The sequence below is a fragment of the Mytilus galloprovincialis genome, chromosome 6, assembly GCF_965363235.1.
Source record: "Mytilus galloprovincialis chromosome 6, xbMytGall1.hap1.1, whole genome shotgun sequence".
NCBI classification, from domain to species: Eukaryota; Metazoa; Mollusca; class Bivalvia; order Mytilida; family Mytilidae; genus Mytilus; species Mytilus galloprovincialis.
The window spans coordinates 69165969-69190822 of record NC_134843.1 but is presented as its reverse complement, the minus strand read 5'-3'; the positions used below and the strand labels follow the sequence as shown (position 1 = coordinate 69190822).

Below are 24854 nucleotides of genomic sequence, written 5' to 3'. Positions count from 1 at the left end.
AGAAGATATACCACTGAAATACTCCCTGTCATGTAATGTTAAAGAAATACAACATATTGATCATTCTGTCCCACAGCTTATATTGGGATGAACTACTGCTGAGGCCTTTGATTAATTGCTAGTAATATCCGGTAACAGATCGTATAAGAATAATCCACTCACAGAACGTGACTCTGCTTGACAGCCAACAGCAAACTATTAACACTGACAATAACTTTCGTGGACTAAAACCAGGAATAAAACGTTGTGATGACAGAACTGATTAAGTTACTTCGTTTTACTTGAAACGCGCGGATACAAGGATGATAATAAAGTAAAATAGGAATTCGAAAGATACAAATTTGAAGTTTCATGCAATACAATTAGACTGGACGAACACAGTAGTGAAATAAAAATTGAAATAACTTTTGAGCTAGTAAAACATTTTTAGAAGGTAAGTTAAGAGGAGTATATTTTTTTTTTAAATTTTAATACTGAAATGTATTGTATGTAAAATGCATTGAAATTAAATAAATATATTTTGAACTTCACACGTCAAGTTGTCAACAAAATATATCATTAAATGCATTTGGATGAAAATTTGGTTAAGGAATGTAATGTATACGCCACGCATATGTTTTAGCAACTTTTTTTTTTTTTTATTAAAGTTATATTTATTTTATTAATTTCATTATATTATTGGAGTGACAAATTCAACTTTAGATACACTACATGTACATGTATATAATAGTACGCAGTAAAAATTTGCAGACAGTACATCATCTCTGTTGTTGTATTTTCACAATACAAAATGAAATTCGTTTGGTCCTATTCATCAAAACTGACTAATCTATATGGATATGTTTGCTTTTTAACGATAATGGAGCTTAGTAGATTTTTAGTATTCTTAATATTTTGTTGAACGTTTCCTTTACATGACTATTAAACTAAAAAAAAAAAAAAAAGTTTACCACGTTCCGTAGTAAAACCTTATCATAAATACCGGGCTAATAATTGAGTACGTAAGACCATAGGTTGGTCTCCTCCATAAAATATCCAGTATGCCTTCGGAATATTGTTAAGAATTTCAATAATGGCCGGGAAACAGACTAGTAAGACCATGACAGTTCTACCCTTGATAGTCAAGTCAAATTAAAATTTTACCTCAGACTAATTGCAACAGAAAATATTTAATTCTAATCTATAGCATTACGCCCTTATATATAATTAATATACACAGAAAAAAGTCATATAAAATCTAACTTAAGGAAAACTCAAAATCAGCATTTTTGATTTCCTATCGAAATTAATATTGGAAGGGGAGATAACTCCGCAAAAATAAGTCTTTTTTTGGTCAGTTTTTGGTTGATTTTCTTGAAATTTATGGAAAGTATGATACTTTGATGGGGTTATAAGTTGATATTTGACTAAATTATATAATCTTCTGCTCATGAAATGTACAAAACCGAAGTGTTACAGGTAGTTTTATTTTTTTGTGCATTTTTCATTAGAGAAATTGTAAAGTTGAAGCTTTGTGACCATTTTGAAAAAGTAATGTGAAAATTTGGTATTGTTTATATCTGTATATTATATTTTTTTTCAGCATCTCACTTGTCTAAAGAAACTTTAAACCACAAAAAGAATAATACATGCCTAATTATTTTTATTAAATTTGAGATTCTTTACCTTGACAATAAATGGTCAACTAATGAATTTCGAACTCTAGATTATAGCATGATAAAAGATATATAAACACATTAAGAGTTGTTTGTTATACCCTAAAGACCGCTAAAAAATCAAGAATCAATTATACATTCTGATGAATAGAAGCGGTAAAGTTATAATTTTGTATCAATTTTTATTTATTGATATTTCTGCCTTTTTTGCAAGAGTTATCTCCCTTTTCAATGCAAATCTCCATAGGAATTTAAATGGTGATTTTTTAGTCTTCCTCAAATAAGATTTTATGGGACTTTTTTTGTGTGTATATTTGGGGTATAATGCTAAAGATTAAAACTTTAAAATCTTCTGTTGTAATTACTTTCAGGTTAGGTCAAATTTATGCTAGATTAACTGGACTATGAACAATTATTATTTATTAGATACTGACAGTTCTACCCTATAGAACAAATTCGGACAGTTCTACTATTGAACAGATATTGTCAGTTCTTTCCTTCAACACATACTGACAGATCTACCCTGCTGGAATAGATACTGACAGTTCTATCCTCGAACAGATTTTGACAGTTCTATCCATGAACAGATACTGAGATCTATCCATGAACACATTCTGACAGATCTATCCTTGAACAGATCCTGACAGTTTTATCCTTGAACATATTCAGCTAGGGGAGCGAATCAAAGACACAAGCAACCGATTTAAACTTCAAAGAAATCTAAACAAAAATCATAAATTAACCATTAATATAATTTTGAATAGAAAATTTCAAAATGAGTTTATTATCATATTTAATCATTTGACACGTCTTTGTCTTTCATTATAACGAAATTGTTTTGTAGTTGTCATTAAATAATGATACCAAACTTAATAAAACAGTTGATAAGCAACGTTTCTAGAATAAACTTGTCTTCGATTTTGATCTATGGAAAACGGGATGTGCATCCGCATGCAGTCAAATTTCTGATTGTGTTTAAAGGGCAATAACACAATAGTGGGACGACCATTTGATATTCTGGGGGGGGGGGGGGGGGGGGGCAGGAGGATTTTGAAAATAGATAACTCAGCCTTGATAATCACAAAAATAAATGGTTTGTTCTGTGGTAGTTTGAAAATAAATTACCTGACTTGCAATGTATAGAAAATAAATAACTCAGCAGGTCTAATCGAAAGTATATGAGATGGCACCAGATTCTTCATAAATTCATCTTTTTTCCCAAAAAAAAATCGGGAAACACTTCCCAAATTTTTTAATAACAAAAGTATAAATATTATTTAAATATACTTGAAATGTCTGAAAATTGGTTTCATTTAACTTGAAGTATATTGTCTCAGGAAACCTTACCTCACCTTTATTTTAACAGGGCCGTAACTCCATGTAGGAAATTTCAAAACCAAACGCTTCATATCAAATTGTGTTCACGGCCTTGCAAGAAGAAAGTTCTGTTTTCCCTCAGACTTATAGCCCTGATTTTTCGGGATCAATGTTTCTTATTTATTTGTCTTTTGTTCATTGATTGCCCTCCTGTATTCTGTTAGTGTTGCATTCCTTTTTAATCTAGTAATTTTGTTATGAACTTGATCATGAGTTTAAAAAAAAAAAAAACAGCAGCCACAGGCTTAACTATGTGAATTCCATTTTTGCTTTATCATGCACATTGGTCTTTTGATGTTTTCCCTAGAAACTTCAGTCTTACACTGAATTTATACATTTTGCTTTGAGACCAAAATATTGTCAAAAAATTATTAAAACAAAACTTCATTTTCAGATTATGAAAGGGTCTTCCGAACACCCAGAAAGCATGATTTTGCATCATTTGTTCTATAGCTTCTTGGGCCTTCAGTGGCTCCAAAACCCTTCAAAAATTTTTTTGCCTCGCTCCGCTCGGCATTGTACGTTTGCCAAAACATTTAAAAGTGCCTAGTTATAACTAAACTTAATACTATGTGTATATGCAGTTGGGAATTTAAAAGATTCATTTCTGTAGAGGGGGATGGTTAATCTAATTAAATGTTACATAATGACTTGACTATACTATATGTATTATTTATAAACAAAACATCTAAAAAATTGTATGTTTTTCGAATATCAAAAATATAGTTGTGAAAATGAATAATCAGTCCCTTGCTTTAATGAAAATGAAAAATCTTGCTTCAATAGTGCAGAAAATGAATAATCTGTCCTCTTAGTTCGCAAAAATAAATAACCGATCAAAAACAAATCCTCCTGCCCCCCCCCCCCCCCCCCCCCCCCAGAATATCAAATGGTCGTCCCCTAAGGAGTTGTTGGAGGTTACCAGAGCGCAATTATTTGTTAACATTTTACAGGCAAGTTTTTTTTTACCCCAAGATGGTGCTCAAAATAGAATCCTATGCGGCTTCTGATTGGATGATAAAGGGTTGGAATTACATTTAATCGAAAACTTATCTCATTAGGTTATAAAATGCTGAAAATCATATTCACATTTTACAAAGTACAGCAAATATCTTCCATTTTTGCGATTCGGAGCCATTTAAAATATGCTTTTGTCATTAACCGAAAACAAAGACGGTCTTTTTCAACTTCATTTTAAGTCAATTTTTGCCGCATGACTAGACATATATTTTGTTGCTGTAATGCAACACTGGCATATTTAGTAACAGGAACTGCTGCTACCTGTTTTCCCCTAGTTTGTGTAGTCTTCGAGGAAAAAAAAATACGGAACACCAGTGGTATCCTATGGAAAATACATTACAACAATTGCGCTCTTGTAACCTGGACGATTTCCTTCATATAACTTCAATTGTAGATATTATCTTGTTGTTGATCATGTTGCTAATATTTAAGTTTCTAACAACATAATAATAATTATAGTTTTAAGATAAAAAATGACGACAAAAACGGAAAATAAAACGTAAAACAAAAACGTCATCAATTGGCAATAACTATAATTAGGAGTCTACTAACGTTTTCAACTTTGTGGACTTATTTGTAGAACTTGTCATGTTGATCATTTTTGCATTTTAATGTGATCTTTATCTATTATAGTTTTCAATGTCATATGAGAAATAGTAAAAAATAGCAAAATTTGTCATTTAAGGGCGATAGCTCCCGTAATTAGTCGTCTGACATAAACAACTGGACGCATAGCTCAACATTCAGAACATATCTATTCATATCAGAATTTCAAAACTTATAACGGTTTACAACATAAAAGACAAAACTTGCATTTTACCACTTTGTTCTATATTTTGCCATTTCGGCCATCTTGGTCGGCTGGCAAGGTGATGTGATCTAGGTTTTAACTTGGATATCACAATGATGATTGTGTCCATTGAAAAATTTGGTAAATTTGGTTTCAATGGGAATATATTTATAAGTTTACAGACGACGGACTTGTCTCTTTATTAGGTTTTGTAAATCTATTATGAAATGACGTATCCTGTGTTTAATCATCTCTACAATCTCATTTCACATGTTATATTTTGACTTTGTGCGCGTGTACGAATTCATACATACTGAGAGTTAAAAAGCGTTTCCTGCAATATTTACCAAATGCTTACTAACACGACAGATCATAAGCAAGCAACTCGTCAATAAAAGTTGTGTATGACAGGATTGCAAAATTGATTAATGTTAACAAAACAAGAATTCCTATTTAAATGTAGTAAAATATTTAGTGGTCGTTTTGTAAGTAAAGAATATTCTCATAAAGATTATCAAAAGATAACGGGAAACACGTCAAAATGTGTTTTTAAATAATAAAATATTGTATTTTCTTCTGTTGAAGATGTACCTGTACACAATTTGTGCTATTTTCCTGTTTGAAAAGGCCGAGTGTCTGATTGGTTTACGTCCACCGTCGGCAGATCCTACCTATAGAAGACATCAACATCTACAAGAACCAGACTCTCCTCATAGTCCCCCACTGCCTAAACCTCACCAGCAGAACTTAAATGAAACACAAAAGAACATTGCAAAGTTTATATTACAGAGGTATGTTTTTGCATTAGTAGTTGTTAGTTTATCATCTTTTCGTTAATTTTGGTCTTAACCGAATATGAACCCACAACAAAGCGTTTCCTGTTAATATGACAAATGCATGCGCAACTGTTGAATCAGGACCTACTTAGTTTCCCGCAACCACCTGAGTTCTTTCCAGTTTAAGAAGGGTTCGCGTTGCCCAATCTTTGTTTTACTCTGTGTAGTGTTGAGTGTGCTGATTGGCTGTTGGTTGTTTTTCTTTTCTCTATCTTAGCAATTGTGGTGTTTATCATTCTTTCCATGCTTAGTATTATTGTTCCTTTATAATTGGACACTTTTCTGCTTTTGATACGATTGCATTACAAACAATTTTGCCATTCCCAGGAGTACCTTTTTACATGCATTTTCTGAAGTCGATACCACTGGGTCGATACCTTTGCTGGTGGACTATCAGTCCCCGAGGGTATCATCAGCTCAGTAGTGCTTCGGTACAGACATGATTTAACAACTTTACTAAATTTGTCCGTTAATAAATTATGAAATTATTATGAAACTAAGGTTTCAACTCCCTCAAGCAAAGTTGGCTGTAGATGAATTTGGCTATTTATTGAAGCTTTTGACATCTAGCTCTTCAACGATTTTCGGTACTTATCTATCTTCGGATTTCAAATGTTTGGCTTGTGAGCGTTCCTGATGAAGGTAAATCCATAAAAGCGCTTTGGACGCTAGAAATTATTAAACGTGTTCTTTTTAATATTTTACATCACTAAGTCGATACCTCTGCTGGTGGACTATCAGTCCCCGAGGGTATCATCAGAATTGTAGTCAGTGCTTCGGTACAGACATGGTTAAACAAACTTAACTAAATTTGTCCGTTAATAAATTATGAAATTATTATGAAACTAAGGTTTCAACTCCCTCAGGCAAAATTGGCTTTTGATGAATTTTGCTATTTATTTAAGGTAATTTTGTCATTTTTTGACATATAGCTCTTCAACGATTTTCGGTACTTATCTATCTTAGGATTTCAAATGTTTGGCTTATGAGCATTCCTGATTAAGGTAAATCCATAAAAGCGGTTTCTGTTTTGTTCACGTATTGTTGTCAATATAATGAAATTTGATGCGACTTTCATACAAGTGAGAGGTTTAGCTAGCTATTAAACCAATTTTCACCCACTATTTTCAAGATATGAAAATGCCTGTTCCAAGCCAGGAATGATTTATGACAGTCGTTATCCATTTGTTTTCCATTCGTTTGATGTAGTTGAGCTCTTGATTTTCAAAAATTATTATATATCGTATTAACTTCATTAGATATTAGAAAAGTTATACAATATATCAGATATCTTATGTTTTAATTGATATATAGGATATCTTATGGTTTAATTGATATATAGGATATCTTATGGTTTAATTGATATATCAGATTTTTGTCGAGCCTGCAACTTTTGTTGCAGAAAGCTCGACATAGGGATAGTGATCCGGCGGCGGCGGCGGCGGTGTTAGCTCACTTGTTAAAAGCTTTATATTTTAGAAGGTGGAAGACCTGGATGCTTCATACTTTGTATATAGATGCTTCATGTTACGAAGTTTCCGTCAGTCACATGTCCAATGTCCTTGACCTCATTTTCATGGTTCAGTGACCACTTGAAAAAAAAGTTCAAATTTTTTGTAATGTTGAATTCTCTCTTATTATAAGTTATAGGATAATTATATTTAATATGTGCGTACCTTGCAAGGTCCTTATGTCTGTCAGACAGTTTTCACTTGACCTCGACCTCATTTCATGGATCAGTGAACAAGGTTAAGTTTTGGTGGTCAAGTCCATATCTCAGATACTATAAGCAATAGGGCTAGTAAATTCGGTGTATGGAAGGACTGTAAGGTGTACATGTCCAACTGGCAGGTGTCATCTGACCTTGACCTCATTTTCATGGTTCAGTGGTTGTAGTTAAATTTTTGTGTTTTGGTCTATTTTTCTCATACTATATGCAATAGGTCTACTATATTTGTTGTATGGAATGATTGTAAGGTGTACATGTCTAGCGGGCAGATGTCATGTGACCTTGACCTCATTTTCATGGTTCAGTGGTCAAAGTTTCGGTCTTTTTATCTAATACTGTATGCCATAGGTCAACTATATTTGGTGTATGGAAATATTTTATGATCTTTATGTCAGTTGTGCAGGTTTTAGTTGACCGTGACCTCATTTTCACGGTTCATTGCACAGTGTTAAGTTTTTGTGTTTTGGTCTATTTTTCTTAAACTATAAGTAATGGGTCAACTATACATGTTGTATAGAATCATTGTTAGCTGTACATGTCTGCCTGGCTTGGTTCATCTGACCTTGACCTCATTTTCAAGGTTCATTGGTCTTTGTTTAGTTATCTTGGTTAATGTTAAGTTTATGTGACAGTTGTAATAAAGCTTAGCTTTATACTTAGGACTATCAACATAATATCAATGATTAGTATAGAAGGCGAGACATTTCAATGTGTGCACTCTTGTTTGTTTTACTAGTAGTTGGTATGTCATATATCGTACTAAATTTTTTAAGATATCTAATTTAATATATATCTAATATTTCTTAGACTATTAATTATAAGATATTTTATTTAATTTATAAGATGTCTCTATAGGTTTATAAGATATCTAAATTTGTTTTAAAATATCACAGTTAATACATTAGATACTTTATAAAAATATCACATATACTACCAGTTTATCAGACATCTTATATATGTCATAAAATTACCTTTATTTTAGATAAAAAGATGTTTTGTTTATTTTGAAATACAAATTCTTATGAATAGTAAATCAGATCTAAATTAAATGTTTTTATTTTGTTAACTTTTTATGATTTCTTACAAACAAATTTCGAGATCATCCTGACGTGTATATAATTACATGCTTACGTTGAGATACGTTTTGAAGCGTGGTACTCACGATGAAATTAGTGTTTTTTACAATAATTTATCATTACTTCATGTAACCAGTCATGTTTTACCAAACCCCAAGATATTAGATGAAATATGCTGATGTATAGTGCACGATTTCAAATGGTATAATCATCACCTATTACTATAAGGAATTATATAGTTCAAGCAGTCATTATTATTTCTACTATCCGCTTCTCAGATAGTAGAAGTGTTAATGTCTCTCCGATATGTCATCTCCTAATTTAATACGCAATTTGATTGTAATCTGCGTCAGCCCTTAACCGTAATTGAGTCTTTCCAGGCCATTGTAGTGATTCTATTATTTTACGACATCCACATTTATCCAATATGTACAGTACACTAGTTTTCAATTACATTCTATAATATACTGCCTCTTGATTTGATCAACAAGGAAGTTAGAAGTATTTTTATAAAGTGCTTTATAAAGGAAGACAATATTCGACCTGACACTAGTAGGGGTAATGAACAAGAAGACACGGTCTTGTTTTGACATACACAAATTGATTTTAATGTTCTTTCCGTAAATATTTGTATGATGTAGGATGACTGCTTGCGTTCTGAGCTTCCGTGGTTTAATTATTCAATAAAAAAACCTCCGTACAACAATTACTAGTAAATATATCTTTCTTTAACAATGTTTTCTGCATACAACATAATCTAAGAAATTAAAATATCGGGTTTTTTGTCAATTATGCCTTTACAGATGGAATATACATTCTACTCGTGCAAAATCTACTTTGTATCGTCATTTTAATTGCACCTTAATAAGTATCTATTTCAAATGCTTTTTAAATAAACAGTTTAAAAAGGTCAAAATTATTCCAGTTTCAGAGATTTTATAAAATTTGCTTTAATTGTATTTACATTGTGAGACAGTATGGTTTCACACAAGCAGATAAAGTACCTTTAAGATTGCTTTCAATGATAACAAACATTCTCTAATACAGCATCCTAATTGTGTATTTAAAAAGTGTATGCTATCGTTTAAACACTTGGGACAGGCATATACGTACAGAATGTGGTTGGATTTAACATGTTAACGGGCGTCCAATCCTCCATCTACCCTGCGACAGTGGTGTAATAACACAATATCAGAACAAACTATAAAAAATCTGTTCTCATTCGATGGATACAAATATAAAATACATCTAACAAATTTTAAACACTGATTTTTCAATTAATATGTACTTCCCTTTCTTGATTTTGTCTTTGAGTTCAGCATGTTTCTTATTCTTTTTTCAGTATGATTTGACAACATTTAAATTTTTAAAACAGGTGTGTAACATATATCAAAGAAGAAATTTAGTCTCTCCTTTTTGTAATCATGATCTCTTTACAATGCCAAAGATAATTAATTAATTAATGTGATTTTATACCAATATGTGAAACATGTAAAATAAACTGAATCCAATGCAATGTTTGTAATAACAATGTAGTAAAACGAAGAAAAATAAACTGCAGACTAAAAATAAAGTTTTTAGGGATTTTAAAACTGAAGTATCAAATATATACATGTCTACTTATGACTTTATTGATTGCATAGAATATTCAATAGAAAGTAGAATTTGAAAGGCGAATCGAATAATCATGATATAATATCCAGTTTTAGCCAAAAGTCTGTTGTCTTTATTCCTTAATTATGTATGTGCATGATTTCATATTTGTTCTAATTCACATGTAGTTATTTTTATTAGTAAATAAAATTTTGGAACATAAAAATTATAGTTGGCAAACAATTTTGTGTCATTTCCTTAAGTCTAAATAAATCAATAATTATTCTTTTTATAAGGTCACTATGAAGCAACAATGTAGAATTACTATCAGCAATTGTTTTCCAACATATTATTTTGACAAATTGATTTTATAATGGATTATTTATATTATTCTAATGTCTTTTGACTGCATGAGCTGGTTTTCTGTGCGAATTTCAGAATACGTAACATTAATATCAACCGACAAAGTTAATAGTATATTTTTAATTTAATACTGACTTTTGACTCCGAGGTATATCTTTTTTTAACAGGTTACCTTTTCTTTGATAGGACATTCAGGTTCTTGTTCAAGTAAGAAGAATACAAAAAAAAAGAATTAAACTTTAGGTGAAAAAAAACACAATATTAAATATTGTTTTCTGTACACGACAAAAATCATCGGAAAACAGTTAACTGTGTTCTCGAATTGCACCGATGTAAGCTTGATTTTTTTTAGTTGTTCTTACTTAACCGAATACCAGAACATCCTGCAGTAGAGAATGCACCGTGTCAAAAATTATATACCCCGGAGCGGTATTATTAGAATAGTCCATAATGATATATATATATATATATATATATGCGTGTATGATATATAATGGATAAAAAATTGAAGGGATTAACCAAAGGTGTGTTAAGGTCAAATGATTGCGAAAACGAAGGCATGTGTAAACTGTTGACAGACATGTTATTTGTACCCGTCTCGTGAAAAAGGCTACGCTCAAAATAATTGTATTAAATGCTCCTCGATATGACGACCGTACTACCCGAGAAAATAACAAAACATGTGTCATTTTATTATACTGTGGAGTCATTTATTCATTAGTTGGTACAAATGTTTGTGGATTGAGAAATATGATATATTTGAAGATACAGATATTAAAAAAATACATTTTAGTTTAAATTTGCCAAAATCTGTATGAAAATCTATTATAGAAAGATTAAACCTGTTGTTTATTTTAATTCGTGTTTTATCTAAACTAAAGAAATCCTAGAAAATTTGTACTCCAGGAATCTTGCTGAATCCACAGTAAATATGATTTTTAAACACTTAGCTAGACTGAGTAGTTCCATATAATGTCATTATAAAGATACAGATTCTAGACAAATAGACATTTATCGTCTGAAGGTCAAACAAATAACATATCTTTCGAAATGTTATTTTTTGACAAAGGCATCACATAAATTTTTAACATTAATCGATGACATATTTCAAATTTAACTCTGTCGAATTCATTTCGAATTATGGAATGCGATATTACTGAAGAACACTAAACTCATTTGCCTTGCATACATTAGGAACGCAACGCAGCTTTCTCAAGTATACCGCAGAGTACACAATGTTTTCATATAAAGATGATTTGTTCGTGTGTGACATAAAACATGTATTGTAAAGTAGAGGAAAGGCTTACCTGTATTGCATGTTGGTCATCGTTTTTTTTTATTTATAAAATTTATCATATATGTAAGCCCACAACAGGATAACATCTTGATAACACAAAATAGACATTTTACTAGTTTTGTTCGCTGCATTTTTGTCTGTAGAAATGTACGTTGACCACCGTTATGATGTTGTTTTTTTATGTTGTTGTTGTTGTTGTTGTTGTTGTTGTTTGTGGTGGTGGTGGTGGTGGTGGTGGTGGTGGTTGAGGAGTTGTTGGTGTTTTGCTGTCTTATTAACCTCAACCTTACGTTTTTTTTATCTATTTTTGTTCTGCATTTCAAGTCTATAATTATTTGCATCTCAATCAATAAATATAAGAAACATTCGTAAAAGTATTACAATACTTGAAGTCGTAAACTATAAGTTTATAAAACAAAATAATTACTCTATTCAAGATTTTTTTGGGAGCGATAAAATAGTTCTTTTTAACATCTATAGGAATTCAATGGTTGGATGTGTTGATTCAAATGTTTAAGCTATCAGCGTTCTTCATAGCCTGTTCTTTAATAGAGCCATAAACTATATTTTCTCAAGTTGTAATTTGATTTTTACATAACACATTATTTATTGAAACAAAATTAATCATACCTTACACAGAATCCTTGGACGAAGTGAGATATGAAATTAAAGTATAAAGTGAAGAGCATGCAATAAAGATTATAGCACTCACATTAGAATATTTATGTCTTAATAAATCTAAGCTAGCATGGAAACATTTAATTTTCGAGCACTTTTAATAGGATTTATGTTTCGGAAGAAAATTACCAAGTTCTTGGAGAATAATAAAATTTGGAAACTTCAAGAGTTTGTTATTGATTTCAATAAAGTTATGAGGGGAAGTCTTTTGAAACGAAAGGAAATAACATTTTAATATTCATTCAGAATGCTCCAAGAAATTTCAGCACTTAATAATGTCATCGTTGAACACGTCATTGAAGTTGTTCAGAAATGATTCATGAAAATAAATAAATAAATGAATGAAAGCAGGAATGCAGTAACGAATAAATTACATTAGATAAGGACATCTATATATAATAATTGATTTTAGACAAATGTAATGTGTATTTCTATATGCATGCATTATCTTTATTCGTGCTATTTTATTTCCAGATCGTACAAAACTTTTGTCCTGAAAAAAGACGTGTATGATAATTTAAAGAAAATTTCATCAAAAGGAACGAGTCTACATAATGAATCTTTAGTGACTACTGGTGAGTAATATACACAATATTTCTTCAAGTAGAAACTCATTTCCGAAAGAGGGATTACAAATATTAGTGGAAACCAGTAATCCCTGTTCAGACTAACAACTGCTATTCGACATCAATGATTATGAATAGTGACAAGTACTATGTCTAACAAAACTACCGCCACCTCTCTATCCTCCACAGAATCAAATTATATATTTATTGGCGTACACGATAGTTTAGATGGCGGTGAATCATTTTGGTACTCTCAAAATTGTCATGCCATTTTCTCTTTTCTTTATTCATGTTATTTTTTTTGTCAATTATTTTTTTATTTTTTGTAGATGTTTCCTCTATTATTTATATGTTTAGCCCTGTATTCTTTTTGCCTATTATTCTTTATTCTGTTAAACTGTTTTAAACCAATACGCTTGTATCCTATATTCTTTTTTCGTTTCCTAAATACATCACAGAGGTGAATATCTCTTTTTTAAAGTAATTTTGACATTATAACGTTTTGAGTCAAATTAATCGTGTCACACCAGCTCGTAACAAAATTTCCATGGTGATTTTAGAACCCCGCCATAGATAATACAGAGGCATTACTTTTTTATGCAAGATGCGTTATTTATATTACTCTACGGTCTGTTTCGTTTCATGTCAAACATTTGGTTTGAGGTAGGTTAATTTTTCATTTTGGAAAATGTTTGGTCGCATTGACTAAACAGGAAAATATAAGAGGTAAAATTATGTTTAGGTAAAAAGTGTGTTAACCATTTGGTTTAAGGTAGTTTGTGGTCACATCATCTTGAAACTTGGTACACAATCATGTACATTTAATTAAATATTGTTTAGTTTAGATACCAAATTTTAAATTTTAAATACATGCATGATTGCTGTGGCCATGTTATTACGGGGGATTAGTTAACAGCTCACAATGTGGTGGATGCATGCCGTAAATGCTTCACGAACGTTCTTAAGAATGAAATTTTAAATTCACCTACAATTCAAGTCCTTGCACTCAACAGAGATAAATAAAGTAAAAAAAACATAGCATAACCAGATAACTGCTCAAGGCCTCTTCTGATAATTTGAAGGTCCCTACTATGTATTAGTTACATAAACCATGCATACAAAAGAAATGAGATATCGTTTCTCTCGGACTTTGGTAGGCAGTGTTCTACAACTAGTCTTTCGGTGGTTTTAATTGGCGCCTCAACTACTATCAAATAACTTATCATTATCTTTTGTCATAAAATATATCAAAACAGCGAAATTAACTATTTTTGGTGGCAAAAAAACTGCTTTGAATGTTTTAAATAAATAACGTGCTTTTGATGGTCCTGTTATGTTTGTTGTTTTGACTTTTCAACTCCTTACACACAGTCTTATCAAACCAGTGTTTTCCTTTTTAATTAAATGATCGTTTGGTTAATCTGAATGCAAATAAACTTGCTGAAATTCATTTAAATCCTTCTTAGGTAAATATGCTAGATATCCTTACCGGAGGTGTGATGAGATGTTTGAAGCTGTTAAACTCTCTCCGCCATAAATTTATGTTCGTTTCGGCAATAAAGTACATTGACCGGTTAGAGGTATTCCTATGGACACCAATTGTGCCCTTTTAATAGCAGACTTATTCGTGTATTTTTATGAATTACAGCTTATTATCAAATTTAGTAAAGACCCGTCTAAGTTACATTTGATTGATAAATTCAGCAATACTTACTGTTATCTTGGTGATGTTTTTTCTGTAAATAATAACGAATGTTCGAAATATACAGTCTATATTTACCCAAAGGATCTTACTTTAAATAAATCAAAGATAAACGGTTATAACTGCCCTTTCTCAGATTTAGATATTTCAGTTTACACGAGAAACTATACACTTAAATTTACGACAAAATAGACGATTTTCGTTATCTATTGTTAATTTTCCTTTTTTGATGGAACTGTTTCTTTGGCACCATGTTATGGTGTTGAGATAGCACTTACCTCTTTAAATAAGAAATAAAACATGTTGCTAGCAAATATTCTTTACCTTTCAGAAAAACGAAGTTGTGATAGTTATACATCCCTGAAATGCAGCATAAGATTTCTAAAATCTACAATCCGAGAAGACAATAACCACTGCGAAAGTTTCCAGGTAAATATACATCTGCACTACAGTATTACAGATAGTGAATAGTCTTGTCATGTGAGCTTAATATAGATTTTTATATTAGTGCTAGTGTAGTATTAAGTTTTGTAAACGTTGTGTGCCGTTTGTTATAGTTTGCCAAACGTTACAAAAGTAGAAACAAATAATTTGTTTAATCAGTGTTGACTGACCCTGTTTGAACTGTCAAAATGCGGTCACGTACTGTTGGATATCAAACTTAGTGAGTAGGAAAATGACTTAATATGTAAAATATGTATCAGATACATAAAAAATTATGTCATCGTTTATATACTTTTATTGCCAGTGCATCGTCTTCATCAGATGAATGTATGAATTTAGTGATTTGTGAAGCCTTTTATGGGCATGATATAAATTTAATCCTGTATTTACAGTTTGATGAACATTTCCATATAGGCTATTTTTTACCTGATTAAATCAAATCTGTAATAAAGATATACCTCCATGTGCTACTTTTTGAGTTTAGTGAAGTCGAAATTTTGTATATTTGCTCAAAATTAGAATTGGTGGCCGTATTTTTCCTTTCGAAAGAAAGCCATAATTTTTAAAAGATAAACACATTTTTTTTGTTTGTTAAATAATTTTGTAATTTCTGTATTTTATAAGTATCCTAAAAATGTATGCATTTTTTATTCAGAAATAACTCATATTTATCAAATGGTCATGAATTGAGAAAAAAACGTCACTTTTTGCTGTATATTTATTAAAAATAAAAAAAATTGCACTATTTACAGTTTTATAAAATTTGGTCCACATAATCTCCCTGGAAAATGTAACAAAATGTCGTTTTAAAAAATAGGGGTCCATTTACTCGTTTTCAAATTAAATCAGTTTGAATGATAAAAATCAATCGAAAAATGCATCTTTTCCCGATATGTCACAGTTTGACGTCGCGAAAATAACATTTTACGTAGCAACGTCATTACATGTACCTCCCTTGTTACTGTATCGTATGCCCTATAATGAAAAACAAGTAGGGGCATTAAGGCCCGGTTTTGGCCAAAGAAAATAAAATGTTTGATAACTTTCTCAAATTGATACATAATGCTACGAAATGCGTAGGGTCAAGAAATATCAATGAAAAACATTAAGATTTTATGTCATGACGTCACAATTACGTCATAATATGTACTGTTTCCTCAAAAATGATGAAAAATACCGAATTTATGCAGTTTTCTCTTTTTAATTCCGTTGTGGAAACATTGTGCGCAGCCAAGAAACAACAAAATAATTTAACAGAAGCTTTATTATAACTATTGACAAAATCTCACTAAATATAAAGTTGTCAATTGGGTGCGCACATACTTTTTCAATCTAAAATTTAAAAATTTTATGAAAAACAAAGAAAATCACGAAATTTTACAAAATATGCAAATTAAGTCATGATTTGTTGTCATGGTTACTGGTTCAATGTCTACAATTGTTTTGTTTTTCTGATTACCTTGTACCTTAAATATTGTACAGTAATTTAAAAATATGTATGATAACTTTTAAATTTGCAGTAATTTTTGAGCCAAATAAGGGCCTTATTGCCCCTACTCCTTTGAATAACTTGTGAAATGGCGAAGTTGAAATCATCCCTTCGTACATTTTACGGACGCCATCACGAGTTGGTTGACCGTTATGAAATAACCGTTTCACAAATGATATCGGATATGTTCCTTACGTCGTAACTACAATCTCCTTCTCTTTCATGAATGTGACCTACCGAATTAGACTATTTACCGGATTTGTTATCACATAAGCAACACGACGGGTGCCGCATGAGGAGCAGGATCTGCTTATCCTTCCGAAGCACCTGAGATCACCCGTAGTTTTTTGGTGGGGTTCGTGTTGTTTATTCTTTTGTTTTCTATGTTGTGTCGTGTGTGCTGTTGTTTGTTTGTCTTTTTCACTTTTAGCCATGGCGTTGTAAGTTTGTTTTAGATTGATGAGTTTGACTGTCCCTTTGGTATATTTCGTCCCTCTATTGTGACATTGTTTTGAGTTGTTGCAATCAGCAACAGACCCATTTTTTTGTCAGAACTGGTCTTTTTAGTAGTAAACATATGTGTAGATAATTGATTCATATGCAAGTTAGAAGGAAATGCAGCTTTTGTACTTACAAACGATGAACGACAAACTGAAGACGCTATTTCAGTGAATGTTTTAAAGAGTGCATTTCTTTCTTTTTGGAATTTTTGGAGTTTTAGGTCCTCAATGCTCTTCAATTTTTTACTTGTTTAGCTTTATTATAAATATTTTGATCTGAGCGTCACTGATGAGTCTTATGTAGACGAAACGTGCGTCTGGCGTTTTAAATTATAATCCTGGTAACTTTGATAGCTTTTTACATCACTGGGTCGATGCCACTGCTGGTGGACGTTTCGTCCCCGAGGGTATCACCAGCCCAGTAGTCAGCACTACAATTATATGGTCATTTTTATTATGTATACAAAACTTTGAATTTTTAGATAAACTTAGGATTTTCGTATCCCAGGAATAAAATACCTAAGCCGTTTTAGCACAAATTTTTGGAATTTTAGGTCCTCAATGCTCTTCAATTTTGTACTTGTTTGGCTTTAGTATAAATATTTGATGAGTCTTATGTTGACGAAACGCGCGTCTGGCGTATTAAATTATAATCCTGGTACCTTTGATAGCTTTACTTCTAACCAAAATTTTGTAAACGTTGTGTGGCGTTTGTTGTTGTTTTCTAAACGCTACAAAAGATGAAACAAAACCATCATTAAGTTTAAACATATTTATTCATAGTGGATTGGAAAACAAGTTTTTCAACTTATATTAATCCCTTTCCACTTTGCGGGTGCGAGTACTGCCTCATTTTATCAGTGTTTACTGACCCTGTTTGAACTTTCAATAATGCATGCACATGCTGTTGGTAAACAGACTTATTACAAACGTAGAAACAAATACATCGTTTAATTAGGGTAAAGTTAGAAACAAATGTAGCGTTTGTTCTAGCAAACGATGAACTGCAAACTGTAGACGCATTTTCATCGAGTGCATAGTTTGTTAAAATTTATGTAAACTTTTCAAACATATGTTAGAAACAAATGATCAAAACATGTGCGCGCTTTTCCGTTTGCATCGTTTGTGTTAGAAAGAAATGCACCCATAGTTTGTTTTGCAAACAAATGATCGAAACGTGTGCTCGCCAAACCTTTCCATCGTTTGTGTTAGAAAGAAATGCACTCCTAATCAATTCGAATATGTTGCAATTTTTGTACTTTTGGGGGTTATTTTTTATCAGAAATATTCATAGACATTATGCAGGAACGTCAACGTGAAGACGATAAACACTAATGTGTAGCTTAAATTGAAAAAAAAACACAATATGTTCGAAGATTGTAAACAGTCTGTAGCCAACCTTGCCTGCGGAATATGTGCATGAGTCACGAAAATCTTTAAAATAGAAATGTAAAATATATATATATGTATGATATTAATCATATTAGTACCAGAACAGTAATAAGTAAGCTCATGACACCTCCGCTAACACACAATACATCAGCAAGTATTAGTTTAGTGTTAGTTAATAGGCGACGAACATGTTGAGTTTGAAGAATTTGTGTAAGATAACATTCCTTTAAGAAAGCTCAGAGCTAATATTGAGACAAAGATACCTATAAATCAACGCCTTTCAGATGTAATCAGACAGGCAATAAACCCTTTGGTGAGGAAAAATATCATAAAGTGTTTACTTCACAATTCTTAAAAGCCTAACCAAATACATATTGACACTTTCAATTTGGATAACCATACAATATGTCTTCATTCTTGGTGTCGTAAATGAAATTTAGACTATTTTGTATTGTGATTTAATACTTCCCCGTGGGAAATCAGTCCTGCAAAATGTAGATAAAGACGCAAAGAAATAAAACTATTTCTTCATCAATATGTTTTACCTCATCTTGCCAAAGGATAACTGTTCCATTATAGCTAATCACTTCTTGTCAATCCACTGATGGATCAAGTCTTAATACGACACGGTGCTGATGATTGATACACTGCTGACGGATCACTATTCCTTAGGATAGAAGTGAGACTTTGAAAGCGTGTTCGGTCATTCTAATAGCAAGCTGTTGGCAGATAAGGTCTTTAATGAACATAACGCTATTGGTGAAATTGCTCTTATAGACAAAATGTGACTATACCGACTTAATTGTTTGTTCTTCCTCCATAAAGAGAATATAAAAACGACGGCTTGACAAGAAGATGTTAAAAATAAAGTACCAAGATTGTTTTCAGCAATACTTGTCGTATGGCGTAAAGCCAATCAGTTATTTAAAAGCGTATAAAGATGTAGTGTTCTTTATAGGAAAAAAGAAGACACTAATAAGATACTCTTAGTCTATCAACTATTTTCTGGAGCAAGAAAACAAGTATAGGAACCCCAAATGATTCTTATTCTTAAAATTTGCTGTAAGCATTTTCTGAAGAAAACAAAAACAGTAAATATGAACACGTTATTATTATAACTAGCCTGTTCAAAGCAAACTACTATACTAAGTGTTTTTTGTGCTTTATCTGTATTTTCCTTTCATCTATACTTCCTGAACGTTTAACATCAACTTATAAATATGCATTATTGTGGTTGATTATCCGCACGTTTCACGCTGAAGAATTGATTTTAAATTTTGTTTTAGGATGTTTCGAATTGTTTGTGTCCTTATTGTGTTGTACATGAATGCAGTATTCGTCACACACTTAAGTCTATAGCAGACGACAAGAGCTGTGTGGTTCAAAGTATTCCGTCAAAAGGTAAGAACATATTTGAAGATGGAGATATTGGTGATGAATACCACCATCTCCTTAGATGTACTTTTTTTACACCAGAAAGAAAAGAACACTTAAGAAAAAAAAAGTAATTGTAATTATTCTAAAGTTTAGGAAACTCATGAAAACATAAAACAATTTTCTATTAAAAATGTGTGTAAATTTATAATTAGAATTAGATTCTCTCAATTAACCACCTCTCTCCTCTCTATATTTTAAGGTCTTCTTTTTTTAAAATATACACTACATATTCATAACAATAAACATTTGTACGTATCTCTATTGTATTTATATAGTTTCCCTCACATAAGTACCTCGGTATAATTGTTTAATATCTATGTTCTTCTCAATACCTAAAATTGGGTTGTTTTTAGATATAAACAAAAAAACTGCAATTTACACTAAGTCTAGATCTATTTATAGTAACTAATAGCAACAACAGCCATGTATATTTATGTTTAAAATCCCAGGATGAAAATTTAAGCAAGCTTATCTCGGGAACATTTGGGTAAAATACAAAAATAAGGAGATCTGGTATGATTGTAAATGAGAAAACTATTATAATCCACCAAAGTTCAAAAGTCTGATCATTGTGTTAAGTTATTTCAGAAGAGATTTATTTAAAAATTTTCGAAGGCTCGATTTCGAGTGATGGCAAAAAATCGCATGTTCATTTTGTTCAGGTGAGTTAAGAAAAGTATTTTACTAATTCTAATAATGGAGTTATATAGAAATATATAGTATGCATCCATTCTAAATAGTTTTCAAATAGATTTTAAATACCCCAAACAAACAATAATTTCATCAAATAAAGGCAACAGTAGTATACCGCTGTTCAAAACTCATAAATCCATGGACAAAAACACAAAATCGGGATAACAAACTAAAACTGAGGGAAACGCATTAAATAAAAGAGGAGAACAACGACACAACATTAAAATGTAACATACACAGAAACGTACTAAGAATTTAGACAAAATCCTATGAGAATAACAAATATAACATCAAAACCAAATACCTCAATTTTGGATAGATAAGTACCGTGACACGTCTTATAGTAATGTGAATTCACACTCCAAAATAAGAGAAAACAAACGACACAACGGAAATACAAGGTTTTTATCAAAGCAAGTTATAATAATTGGATGTCTGACTCACTCTGTACAGTACTTGAGCAACTCATTTGTGTTTCTTTCGATTGAGTCGTAATGGTTTCTGTACAATCAAGAACTTGTCAATTCACCGTGGCTTCTTATTCGGCCCTTCATTTGACAAAACTTCTAAATAATCCTCATGACATAATGCCATTATCGTAATCAAATGATCTTTGCAGTGTAGGCAGACACCGAGTGGGATTTACTTTGCAGGCTTCGTATATTTCAACCAGGAAATGTACTTCAATAAATGTTCATACAGTTTTCATTACAGCCAACGTGGATACAAAATACAATAAAATGGAAATATATATATATTTATTAAAACATATAATAAAATTAAAATGTTAACTAAATATAAGACCGTCAAGGGGATTTGCCTTTAATATATTTGTGTATATAATACTTTAAAAATTGATCTTAAAGAGTTGCGATTCTATATTTTTTCACAAATATTATTGTTAAACGACATTGTAAGTTTATGCTCTTTAAATGGAAAACAATCTTCATTATTTTAAATTTTCTTCAATTGAAGGAATGCCACTGTATGCCACAATAGTAGTAAGTACAACCCTACATCTACACATTTGAGAGAAGAATGGCCTTATTAATATTTTCCATGAACCATGCCAACACAATTAATAAGATTAATCATCTTTAAATCTATGAAAGCTAGTAAAACAGATATTTGGGCTACATATCAATCAAACTGGCTTGGAATTAGACACAGAGCCAAAATATACATTTAAAGGTGACACACCGTTATGCAAGTGACAGGTTAATAAAACAAAATAATTATAATGCTTTACCTTTGAAATTATTCTTACATGTACCATGCCTTTATTAAAAGCGTGTTTCTCAAGTTATATGTAGCAAAATTCCAGCAGCGCCTAAATATGGAATATAGGTCTCCAAATTGATATTATATAGTGTCTGCGTTTCTTATAATTAGCCTGCGTTTCCTTTATCTATACAATGGTTGCCGCTTCCAACGAAGCTTTTAAACTAAGGGTTCCAAGTGTTAAAGTTAAAGACATCCATTCAACATATTTGTGGAAGACATTATGAGTTGGTTAAACAATGAATGTTTATAATATAATAATGGGCGAATGAGACGTGTTATCACAATTGTACTCACATAAACAACACGACAAGGTGGAGCAAGTGAGATGGATCACCACACTTGTACTCACATAAACAAAACGACAAGGTGAATCGAATGAGACATATCACCACACTTGTACTTATATAAACACCACGACAAGGTGAAGGTATCACCACAATTGTACTCACATAAACAACATGACAAGGTGGAGCACATGAGACGTATCATCACACTTATACTCACATAAACAACATGACAAGGTGAAGCGAATGAGACGTATCACCACAATTGTACTCACATAAACAACATGACAAGGTGAAGCGAATGAGACATATCACCACACTTGTACTCACATGAACAACATGACAAAGTGAAGCGAATGAGACATATCACCACACCTGTACTTATATAAACACCACGACAAGGTGAAGCGAATGAGACGTACCACCACAATTGTACTCACATAAACAACATAACAAGGTGAAGCGAATGAGACATATCACTACACTTGTACTCACATAAACAACATGACAAGGTAGTGAATGAGACGTATCACCACAATTGTACTCACATAAACCACATGACAAGGTGGAGCGAAGGATACATATCACCACACTTGTACTCACATAAACAACATGATGAGGTGGAGAGAATGAGACGTATCATCACACTTGTACTCACATAAACAACATGACAAGGTGAAGCGAATGAGACATATCACCACACTTGTACTTACATAAACAACATGACAAGGTGTAGCACATGAGACGTATCACCACAATTGCACTCACATAAACAACATGACAAGGTGAAGCGAATGAGACATATCATCACACTTGTACTCACATAAACAACATGACAAGGTGGAGCACATGAGACGAATCACCACAATTGCACTTACATAAACAACATAACAAGGTGGAGCGCATGAGACGTACGACTACACTTATACTCACATTAACAACACGACAATGTGGAGCGAAGGATACATATCACCACACTTGTACTCACATAAACAACATGACAAGGTGGAGCGAATGAGACATATCACCACACTTGTACTCACATAAACAACATGAAAAGATGGAGCGAATGAGACATATCACCACACCTGTACTTATATAAACACCACGACAAGGTGAAGCGAATGAGACGTATCACCACAATTGTACTCACATAAACAACATAACAAGGTGAAGCGAATGAGACATATCACTACACTTGTACTCACATAAACAACATGACAAGGTAGTGAATGAGACGTATCACCACAATTGTACTCACATAAACCACATGACAAGGTGGAGCGAAGGATACATATCACCACACTTGTACTCACATAAACAACATGATGAGGTGGAGAGAATGAGACGTATCATCACACTTGTACTCACATAAACAACATGACAAGGTGAAGCGAATGAGACATATCACCACACTTGTACTTACATAAACAACATGACAAGGTGGAGCACATGAGACGTATCACCACAATTGCACTCACATAAACAACATGACAAGGTGAAGCGAATGAGACATATCATCACACTTGTACTCACATAAACAACATGACAAGGTGGAACACATGAGACGAATCACCACAATTGCACTCACATAAACAACATAACAAGGTGGAGCGCATGAGACGTACGACTACACTTATACTCACATTAACAACACGACAATGTGGAGCGAAGGATACATATCACCACACTTGTACTCACATAAACAACATGACAAGGTGGAGCGAATGAGACATATCACCACACTTGTACTCACATAAACAACATGAAAAGATGGAGCGAATGAGACATATCACCACACTTGTACTCACATAAATAACATGAAAAGGTGGAGCGAATGAGACATATCACCACACTTGTACTCACATAAACAACATGAAAAGGTGGAGCGAATGAGACATATCACCACACTTGTACTCACATAAACAACATGACGAGGTGAAGCGAATGAGACGGATCACCACAATTGTACTTACATCAACAACACAAGAGTAGATATTACTTACTATGTTGGAGCACTTTTCATCACTCACGGTTTTTAATGGGGTTCACGTTTGCTCAGTCTTTAGTCTTCTTTGTTTGGTTTTGTTGACATATTTGACTTATGATATTTTAAAATATACTTTTGTTTGTATGCCTTTCTCCGATATTAATCACATGTATGCTTATATATTTACAGGGAAAAATAAATGCTGCCAAGGAGAGCTACTGAAATGTACTATAGACACATATCTGAGTATGAACGAAGGCGATAGAGGTTGTGATGCCATCACAGAATTTACGACATGCGTGTCACGATTTACGACACATTTGTCAAATAAGAATTTTGACAGAATATTTGAACTTTTACTATCGCTTACAAAAGCATGTATATTCTCAATAAAACCTTATACATAAAAATATTTGTAAGCTTTTTTTTATCAGAAAATATCTTCACTTCATAATACAACATTAATTTTAGACATTTAGAGATCAACAAAATCTGTTTTTTTTTCCTCACAAAGTGTGATACTTTTACAACAAATTTCCACTTCGAGTCAGGTGGTTAAAAAAATAGTGACTAACAATAATATGCCGTAAGCAACATAACATAGCAATCATTAAATCACAAACAATGCTAAAATATATCTAAACATGTACCACTAATGA

The 24854-nt window shown here is 32.1% G+C and overlaps 1 protein-coding gene across 1 annotated transcript; it reads left to right on the top strand.

Annotated features, from left to right (window-relative positions):
* On the top strand, window positions 1–24605 carry LOC143078287 (uncharacterized). The gene is made up of 6 exons (XM_076253191.1): window positions 1–433; window positions 5428–5633; window positions 12889–12989; window positions 15014–15111; window positions 19794–19908; window positions 24385–24605. The coding sequence occupies exons 2-6, from the start codon at window positions 5428–5430 to the stop codon at window positions 24600–24602; spliced, it is 738 nt and encodes a 245-aa protein (XP_076109306.1). The 5' UTR covers window positions 1–433; the 3' UTR covers window positions 24603–24605.
* Window positions 24606–24854: the final 249 nt, after the last annotated feature.

Bases quoted from the DNA above. Each gene is read 5' to 3' on its own strand.
- LOC143078287 (XM_076253191.1), top strand. From the start codon at position 5,428: ATGTACCTGTACACAATTTGTGCTATTTTCCTGTTTGAAAAGGCCGAG. The intron at 5,634-12,888 runs GTATGTTTTTGC...TTTTATTTCCAG, and splicing joins GCAAAGTTTATATTACAGAG to ATCGTACAAAACTTTTGTCC. The intron at 12,990-15,013 runs GTGAGTAATATA...TTTACCTTTCAG, and splicing joins TGAATCTTTAGTGACTACTG to AAAAACGAAGTTGTGATAGT.